Source organism: Pungitius pungitius, chromosome 3 (genome assembly GCF_949316345.1).
Source record: "Pungitius pungitius chromosome 3, fPunPun2.1, whole genome shotgun sequence".
NCBI classification, from domain to species: domain Eukaryota; kingdom Metazoa; phylum Chordata; class Actinopteri; order Perciformes; family Gasterosteidae; genus Pungitius; species Pungitius pungitius.
The window spans coordinates 21,360,842-21,370,860 of NC_084902.1; the positions used below are offsets into that span (position 1 = coordinate 21,360,842).

At 41.7% G+C, this 10,019-nt stretch overlaps 1 protein-coding gene across 1 annotated transcript; it reads left to right on the plus strand.

The window, feature by feature from the left end:
* Positions 1 to 1,004: 1,004 nt before the first annotated feature.
* LOC119209943 (trace amine-associated receptor 1-like) lies at positions 1,005 to 5,588 on the plus strand. Its single transcript, XM_037459598.1, has 2 exons — positions 1,005 to 1,078; positions 4,545 to 5,588. The coding sequence occupies exon 2, from the start codon at positions 4,545 to 4,547 to the stop codon at positions 5,538 to 5,540; it is 996 nt and encodes a 331-aa protein (XP_037315495.1). The 5' UTR covers positions 1,005 to 1,078; the 3' UTR covers positions 5,541 to 5,588.
* The last annotated feature ends 4,431 nt before the right edge of the window (positions 5,589 to 10,019 follow it).

Below are 10,019 nucleotides of genomic sequence, written 5' to 3' on the forward strand. Positions count from 1 at the left end.
ACACACAGGATCCTGGTGTAGGTTCCTGGGGAGTCCAGATGCTGAAGGACGAAGTGGAGGGCCATGTTGAAAACATCGTCTACAGACCTGTTAGCTCTGTAGGCGAACTGCAGGGGGTCGGTGAGGGTGACCTCTGTGGCGCCGTGGTCCGAATGGGATCCCCCCACTTCCCCAATGAGGTCCGCGAAAGCCATTTTGTCAGCTTCCAATGGTAAATACTGGGCTCCACCATTCAATAGATTTGTGAAACTCAAGATGGAGGAGCTCGTAAGTCGCTTTTTGTAGCGTTTGTTTCCATTTGACAATGCTTTTTTCATAGCTTTCTCATCAAAAGGGGGTAAGTGTTCAACTCAGGATTGTCACGGTTTGGGTCTGCTTCTTGTCTTATTTTGTAGTTTTCATGTCTCTTGTGTTCCTGGGTAACTTCACTTCCTGCCTTAACCTGTCTTCTCCTGTGATTGTCTGCCGTGCCTGATCGTTTCCACCTGTGTCCAATCACCTGCACGTCCCTTGTGTCTTTAAGCCTTGTGAGTCTCTTGTCTTGTGTGGCGTCATTACATGTCAACGTTCATGTCAAGTAAGTCTATTCGTGTTTTCAAGTCCAGGTCCCTGTTTTTGTCTGTTTTGTTTTTGCCTCCTTCCGGTCCTTTTTTTGGTTGGAGTGATTTTGATTTCAAGTTTTGACTATTAAAGTCCTTTTATTTTTCCATTTACTCCGCGTCTGAGTCCTCCCTCCCTGCCCTCGCTCCCGCGTACTAACAAGGATATGGTCACAATGTTGTTGAAATGTGTGAAGACACATTTCCATCCAGTGGTGAAGATTCTGTTTGTAGTCTCTTGGTTAGGGGATGAAGGTTTAATGAAAACTGCCAACTGGTGGACTTGTCGGAGGTCTGTGTAGCCTAAGAGCGTCATTTAAAACCTTGGCATGGTGGATTGCTTGCAGTAATCTAAAATATCTCTTTTCCAACTTTTTCAGGTGGTTCGGAAGCTGACCACCATGGGTTCTTGGAGGAGCCATTGGGGTGACCCCGTGAGGTCATGCATCATGTGGATGTCATGAGTATGGTAATCCAAGGTAAGTACTTGTTATAGTAACATTCTTGTTCACAGCAACAAAAAGAAAATCAAAAAGAGGGGGTGAACTTGCTGTATTATGAGATTAATTCCTTCTTATGTATTATATTTTCTGTTCTTTTGTTTCGGAAATAAGAGATTAAAAGTATAATGGCTATATAATATATTTATGCCAAAATACTAAAAGAAGGGAGGAAATAATCTTTAAAAAGTTCAGGGTACATAAAATCACTCGTTTATAGGAGTGTTTAAATCCTTTATACGGTTTTCATTATGGATTCTGAAAAAAATGGTCCAGTATGTACAAGGTACGTCTTTCCAGAGCTAAATGTAGAAAAACCCCTAATAAAAAATGGGAAAATTCGAGGCAGAAACAGACAATGGACAGTTGTTATACCTGTATGTCTCTTGGATTCCTTCACCACAGGTTTGCAGAGTTTTAGTTTCTGCAGATATGCAGGAATCAGGTGGACCGTGATGTGGTTGGAGTGTCCCAGCGCACCACGAGGGATGGCGTGATAAGCCCTGCTTACTGTAGTGTAAGCAGTGATCCAGCGGGTTCTCTCTGGTCGGGCATTTAGTAAGCTGTTTGAACTTAGGAAGTTCGTGGCTGAAGTTTGTCTCCGAGGACAATAACCAAAGAGTCTGGGTTGGTCCGCTCCACACGCCGTATCTGGTCAACGAGTGACCGCTGTTCCTCCTGCACGTTGCCTGGTGGCGGCGCGTAAACACCGACCAGGATGAATGAAGCAAACTCACGGGGGGGAGTAGAAGGGTTTACAGTTGATGATAAAAGATTCCAGAGCAGGAGAACAGTGTTGTTGGCTCACTGTTACGTCGTTGCACCACCCGTTGTTGAAGTAGAAGCAGATTCCTCCACCCTTCGTCTTGTCGGAGAGCTCCGTGTTGCGGTCCGCTCTGAGCAGCTGGAAGCCCGCCAGCTGGAGCGCTGAATCCGGTATCGATCCAGCCAGGTCTCCATGAAGCACAAAACTGAGGATGAAGAAAAGTCTCTGTCTCTCCTCACCAGCAGCTGAAGTTCGTCCAGTTTGTTGCACAGTGAGAGCATGTTGGAGAGAAAGATTCCTGGCAGTGGTGTGCGAGAACCATGCTTGTGGAGTCTCCTAACGAGTCGGCCTGTTTTCCTCTCCTCCGACTTGAGTAAAGATGAGCACACAGTACGGTATTTTACCGTATTTTCAACAAAAAAAGCTGTTTTAATGCAAATTAAATCAAATCAACAAGTTTATAATATTTCAGTTTTTTAATATTCATTTGCACTAAACTAATACAGAGCTGCCAACTCTCACGCTTTCCACACGCACGCCGCACATCCAATTTCTCACGCAAAAAAAAATCCAGCTGAAACTCTTTCGTTCCTTTTTCAAAACTCCAAGATAGATGGCGCTGATGAGTGCCACTGAACCATATGCGCTGCACCCCGAAATAAGTGACAGAAGAAGAGATACCAGTGGTGCGAAAGAAAACATAAACGGACGAAGAAACGGTCACTACCGACTAGCTAGGTATGTAACAATGAAATAGCATCCAATTCACTACTCACTCTCTTAAACTTTAAATCTCGAAAGAAATTTTTCATTTGTGAATGTGAACATAAATCCTGAAGTGCTCTTTAAGAATACAGCTATTCACAACATGGGTATGGTTTCAGTTAAGAATTAGTATAATACCATTCTAATCAAAATATCAATCTACCTACCTAGGTCAAATCTTAAACACTGGTCTATGAATAAGGCTTACATGTGGTGCATAGGCAGTCATTTAGACAATAGTTTTCTGAATGTTCAGCTCAAGTCTAGAATACTGAAGATGAATCGGAATAAGTTCAGGTATTGCACGTTTAGCAGACCACTCAAAATCCACTAGAATGCAGGAAATCACATCTATATAATCCAAACTGTCATGGGGGGTGGACCTTCAGCTATGTCTGCTTCACAAAATGTAACTAATATTGTCCACCTCCAATAGGCTGCCCCTATCAATGGCTTTGTGCCTCCCCACAAACCACTAGAATGCAGGGTACAACATGGGTTCAACAGCAAATTAATTCCAATTTTCTGATTATATGAGCCACCAACTTGTGTGGCTGGGTGCGTGGCATGATTTTAGTCACCCCCGACAAAATCTCACTCCAAGGTTTTTTGAAAAGTTGGCAGGTATGCTAATAACATTTTTGAACTGTGAAATTACAACTCTCAAAAAACAACGTAATATCTTAAGCCTGAAACACACCAAGCCGACACCGACAAACTAGTGGCGACGTCGGCAGCGACGTCGGCAGCGTCTACGGCGTTACAAAGCCGACGAGGACCAACTTCGGCCGACGGTGCGGAACACACTGAGAAGATTTAGTCTGCCGACGCACAAAAACTGCCCGACAGCCGACCGTCTGGTGTGTTCCAGGCTTTATACGTGGACGTATAAGTACTAGTATTTAACCGTATATTGTTTTTAAAGTAAATTACTGTTAACAAATAATGGTTCTGAACTGTGAAATTTACAGTTAAAACATACTGTAATGTCTAATATGTTGACGTTGTCATTTTTACGTTGGAGTTCAGTCAACCACAGCTGCCAGTATTTCCCAGTATTTTCCAGATTTTTTTTTACAGTGCAGCATGGCATTTACTTTTCATCTTTAAATATTATGTAGTGCTTTGTGAACGGATATTCAGCTATTAAAATAGCCACTGGGACATTATGCCTAACCTTACTCCCTTAGGCTCTGTTCATTTAAATCTGAAGTGACAAGCTCAAGGGACAGAGCACTCATAGATACAAGCTCAAATTGACCACATATGAGGCACATTTTGAGGCAAATGCTTACTATGGAAGGTAAGTGTTGGATTGCCAACACTGGGTTTCAATATGCTTTAAGGAGCTACCTAATTGACATACTTCAGTGCTTTTTAATGGATTTAACTCATTCATTGACCAGAAATATTTTTCTAAGTGATTTTATAGCTTATCACCACTGAAAAAGCCAAACAATATTTTTCCTGCATACAGCCAATATAAGATCGATGGGTTTATTAAGAGACACCGAAATACATTTGTCACATATTTCTGGATTTCTAGTGAACAAATGCAGATAATAACTGTGAATGGAAATGTATCATCTTATGTCTGGAGTTATATCAGCCTGTTAAACTGTTTTATCAAAGGCACAAGCTATCTTAATTATTAAGACAAGGGAAACCAGTTTGAAAGAATAATAGGTTAAATTCAAGACCGCAAATTACATTTTTTTAAAGAGGCTATCCATTGTCCATCTCAGTGCCAGTTACCAGCACTGTATACATCTGATTAAACTAGATAATTACTTGACTGACTGTTGCAGTAGGTTCATGCCAAAGTAACAAAGTAATTTTGTAACTTTCTTTTAAGCACAAGGTACATTTCTTTATTGAAAATACTACCTATCTTTTTTGCCTCCCTTCACACAGATGGAGCCAGTGCTCTGCTACGAGTCCAGAAACAGATCATGTCTGAGTACCATCTACTCTTTACCCATACAAATCACTGTCTACATGATTCTAGGGGTGACAGTCATTCTAACAGTGTTTGGCAACCTTTTGGTCACTGTTTCAATTGCCTATTTTAAGCAGCTTCATACTCCGACCAATTACTTGATTTCCTCTCTAGCTGTATGTGACCTTCTTTTAGGGCTATTAGTCATGTTCCCCAGTATGGTTCAATGCGTAGAGTCCTGCTGGTATTTTGGTGACGTCTTCTGTAAAGTCTACATGAGTTCTGATGTCATGTTATGTACAACATCAATTCTAAATTTGACATTTATATCAATTGATCGCCACTATGCCGTTTGCCAACCTTTACTATACAGGAAAAAAATGTCTGTTAATGTTGTGTTGATCATGATTCTGCTCAGTTGGACTATTTCATGCTTCATTGGTTTTGGAATGATTTTTCTCAAGTTAAATATTTGGGATATTGAGGAATTTTACAGTAACCACACTGTGTGTGAAGAGGAATGTATTTTATTTCAGACTGGACTGTCAAGTATAATATCATCAGTGCTTTCATTTTATATTCCAGGAATAATATTGCTCAGCGTTTACCTTAAGATTTTTTTAGTGGCCCGGAGACAGTTGCATAGCATACAGATCGCAAGTCGTGTGTGCTGTGAAGGAATATCAAACATGAACCAGAAAAAAGCCACTAAAACACTTGCTATCATAATGGGGGCGTTTCTTTCTTTTTGGACTCCTTTTTTTGTCTGTAACATCATTGATCCCTTTATTGGTTACTCCACACCACCAGCATTGTTTAAAACGCTTGTATGGTTGGGCTACTTGAACTCTACTGTGAATCCTTTCATTTATGCATTCTTTTATAGTTGGTTCAGGAAGGCACTTCAATTATTCACCTCGGGCATCATGTTTAAAGCTGATGTTTCAGAAACAACTCTTTTCACATTATGAATTGAAGCAAGTAAGAAAAGAGCAAAAAGAAGACAAAAATCATGTTAAAAAAAGGGTAATGTTGCTCCCATCATTCTGAAAGAGGGCAACAGTAGTGACCTGGGGTCCTTTTCAAAAAGCGGGTTAACTCAAAGTTTCCCATCTCAGAGTTTAGGGCAAAACTCCTACTTAAAACGGAACCTTGTAGAGGCCCCAGTGTCTGAAGAATATATCTCCAAGATTTTTCATTTTACAAAGCTGAACTTAATTTTTGGTCAGACTCTGCGGTGGGTCTATGAAAGGCCAGAACTACTGTTATGATACTGTTGTGCCTTATTAGTTCTTATCTTAATTGTGGTTAATTTGAATGTGTTGACTGATACATAACCAGAAAGCCTTAATCATACCAGGGCCCTGTTCCTTGTACGCAGCTAACTGAGTTAGCTGGATAATTTTCACAATAAAATTACATAGATCAGGCTTTTCGGTTCCCCGAAGCAGGTTTGGCTAAATTGCTATAGTAACACATAGAAAAACTTGAACCTGCTCCGGCGCCTGCTGCAGCTGAGCGTCCAGTGTCCAACTGTAGACTGTCTCACACACAGACCCATGGACTGTCACTATACTCTCTCATACTGTACATGTCTGTACAGTATTGCAATGCAGAGCAACATCTGTAAAGCCTGCTGCACGACGTGCTCTTTGCAAAGTTCTGTTGGTTTATTTGTTGCTAAATAAACTTCTGGATGGTCCACGTTTGACTGCTTCAATTGATCAAATATCTGAGTATTAAGAATAGACATGGTAATCTACACATACACACACATATTATAAATAAGATGATACAGTACATCCTCATAACCATTCATCACTATCAAACAGCACATGAAAAACAGGGATGTGTGTGTTATTGTTTTTTATATGTCAACACTTGCAGCTTAAGAGAGATTTAGTTGCATCTATTGGTAAGGTAGCAGATTGCAAGCAAAAAAAACACACTTAAATCACTAACCTGAGGCTCTTAATTATCAATGAACAATCTCTATTTACCATTCCTAAAATAAAAATAAAAAATTGGATTAAAAATGAACAGCTGAATTACATTCTGTGACTTAACAAAAGTCGTTTTTACAACATTCTGACTTTCAGTTGGGTATATTTTCCTCATTGCTCATTGCCATTGTTTCCTATTGCTGAGATGAAATGCATTCATGTATATTTCACCGTTTGTGTGAGGATTCACCGTTTACAAGCACAAACTGAGATTGCATTACATTACATGTCATTTAGCTGACGCTTTTATCCAAAGCAACTTACATTGCATTTTAACCTATGGCTTACATCACATGTGTCAAACTCATGGCCCGCGGGCCATATCCGGCCCGTGAATGAATTTTCTTTGGCCCGCATGATCAAATTTATTTACTATTAGAGCTGGCCTGCCGGTATGTCACACGCATCACCATAATACTACAAATCCCATAATGCACTCTCCGTGTGTCGGCGCGCATTCGCGGGCCCGCGATAGCTCCCCTCACAGTCTGTATTACATACCGCTTTTGTCAACTTTCGTTGTGTACCTTATCAGCAGATTGCTGATGAGTCTGATGCGTCACTTCCTGTCGACAGCGTGTTTGATGTCATTGAACTTTTTCAGAACTCTTGCAATACCAAGTTGATTCTGTCGTGATATTGTCAGTACAAGCGGCAAATTATCTACGTGAGACGTTGTTAAACGCCTCACCGCCCAGCACTTTGTCGTTTAAACGAATAGTTGCTTAGACGTTGTTTAGCGTTAACGCTACCTCTTTTAGCATTAGCTTAGCAGCTAACCTTGTGATGTCTTCCCTCCCTACCTCCCCTGCTCTCTCTTGGTTGGTGTGTCACATGTTTAGCTATTCCTCTGCCTCCCTTACGGATAATGGTACATGTAAGAAGTATAGTATATTTGATCGCTTGGAGGCGAGGCTTAGTGAGTTAGAAGCACGGCTCCGCACCATGGAGGTAGCCGCTGTTAACCAGCCATCTCCTATAGTCGGTGCGGACCACATAGACGTATCGTTTGCTCCTGCTAACCGTCCCCTGGCAACCCCGAGCGGCCGGGAGGCTGGGTGACTGTCCGGAGTAAGCATAAGTCTAAGTCGAAGCACACTGTTAACCACCAACCACTTCACGTTTCAAACTGCTTCTCCCCACTCAGCGACACACCCGCTGAGAAGCTAACTCTGGTTATAGGTAGCTCCATTCTGAGAAACGTGAAGTTAGCGAAACCAGGGGCCATAGTCACTTGCTTTCACACCCAACCTGGAAAATAATCCAGCCGGTTCTCTTTGTAATAGTGTACAGGGCCCCAGGTCCTTATTCTGAATTTTCACAGTTCTTAACGAGTTTGGTCCTTAAAACGGACAAGGTAATTATAGTGGGTGACTTTAACATTCATGTGGATGTCGATAACGACAGCCTTGGTACTTCATTTCTCTCTTTGCTGGAATCAATCTGTTTCTGTCAGATAGTAAATAAACCAACTCATTGTTTTAACCACAGACTCGACTTGGTTCTTGTATATGGTATTGTGATAGAACACTTAACAATCTTTCCACAGAACCCTCTCCTGTCGGACCATTGTCTGATAACCTTCGAATTTCTACTGCCAGAATCTCCTCTTCCTACCAAGGGTTTCTACAGTCGATGTGTATCGGATACCGCTGTAGCCTCATTTAAAGAAGCCATTCCCTCTGCTCTAAGTTCAGTGTCCTGTCTCAAGATATCAGAAGACTCCTGTGAAAACTTCAGTCCGTCACAAATCGACCATCTTGTCGATACTGCCACAGGCTCTTTGAGAATGGCACTGGACGGTATTGCTCCCCTCAAAAGAAGAATGGCAACAAGAAGGAAGTTCGCCCCTTGGTATAATTCTCAAACCCGGAACTTAAAGCAAACTGTACGGAAACTTGAGCGGTTATGGCGTTCCACCAAATCAGAAGGATCTAGGCTAACTTGGCAAGACAGCGTTAAAACATATAAGAAGGCTCTCCGTAACGCAAGAGCATCTTATTACTCATCATTAATCGAGAAAAATAAAAACAACTCCAGGTTTCTCTTCAGCACTGTAGCCAGACTGACAGACAGTCACAGCGCTGTCGAGCCGTGTATTCCTGTGGACCTCAGTAGTAACGACTTTTTTCAATAATAAAATTCTGACTATCAAAGAGAAAATTGATGGTCTCCTACCCCCAAACGGAGCCAACCCGTCCTCGGATGTAGGATCCTTGGATGCAGCCGCGGGCCCTGATACCTACTTGAATGGTTTCTCTTCCATCAACCTTGATCAACTGACTTCTACAATTTTGAAATCCACTTGTCTCCTGGATCCGATTCCAACTAAGCTGCTTAAGGAAGTTTTTCCGTTAATTAGCACATCCCTACTGGATATTATGAATCTGTCTTTGTTGACAGGACATGTACCACAGTCCTTCAAGGTAGCTGTAATTAAACCTCTTCTTAAGAAACCTACTCTACCTCCAGAGGTGTTGGCTAACTACAGACCCATCTCTAATCTTCCCTTCCGCTAAGATTCTTGAGAAATCTGTCACGAATCAATTATGTGACTTTCTACAAAACAATGCTTTGTTCTAGGATTTCCAGTTAGGATTTCAAGTGCATCGTAGCACAGAAACGGCACTGGTGAAAATAACAAATGATCTTCTACTTGCATCGGACCAAGGACTTGTCTCTTCTCTTCTTGTATTGCTGGACCTCAGTGCTGCATTTGACACCATCGATCACCGTATCCTGCTGCAGAGACTGGAACACTTGATTGGCATCAAAGGAACTGCACTCAGCTGGTTTAAATCTTAAATCGGATCGATCCCAGTTTGTGTTTGTGAACGGTGAATCATCGAGGACCACCAATGTCGGTCACGGAGTTCCACAAGTTTCTGTGCTTGGATGGATTCTATTTACCCTGTACATGCTTCCTTTGGACGACGTTATCAGAAAACACCGCATAAACTTCCATTGTTATGCAGACGATACTCAACTGTATCTATCGATCAAGCCAGAAGACACCAACTTGTTAGACTTCAGGATTGTCTTGGAGACATCAAAACTTGGATGACCTGCAACTTCCTGATGTTAAACTCGGAAAAAACGGAAGTTATCATGATAGGCCCAGAGCGCCTTCGAAGTCAGCTGTCACGTGATGCAGTCTCTATGGATGGAATTGCTCTAGTATCCAACAGCACCGTCAGAAATCTTGGAGTTCTCTTCGACCAGGATATGTCCTTCAACTCTCATATAAAGAAGACTTCAAGGACTGCCTTTTTTCATCTACGTAATATATCGAAAATCAGGAACTTCCTCTCTCAAAGTGATGCAGAAAAACTAGTTCATGCATTTGTTACTTCTAGACTGGATTACTGTAATTCTTTGTTATCAGGCTGCTCTTGTAAATCGCTTAAACCTCTCCAATTGATTCAGAATGCTGCAGCACGTGTATTG

What these genes read in the sequence shown, in the direction of transcription:
- LOC119209943 (XM_037459598.1), top strand. Translation starts at nt 4,545, where the DNA reads ATGGAGCCAGTGCTCTGCTACGAGTCCAGAAACAGATCATGTCTGAGT.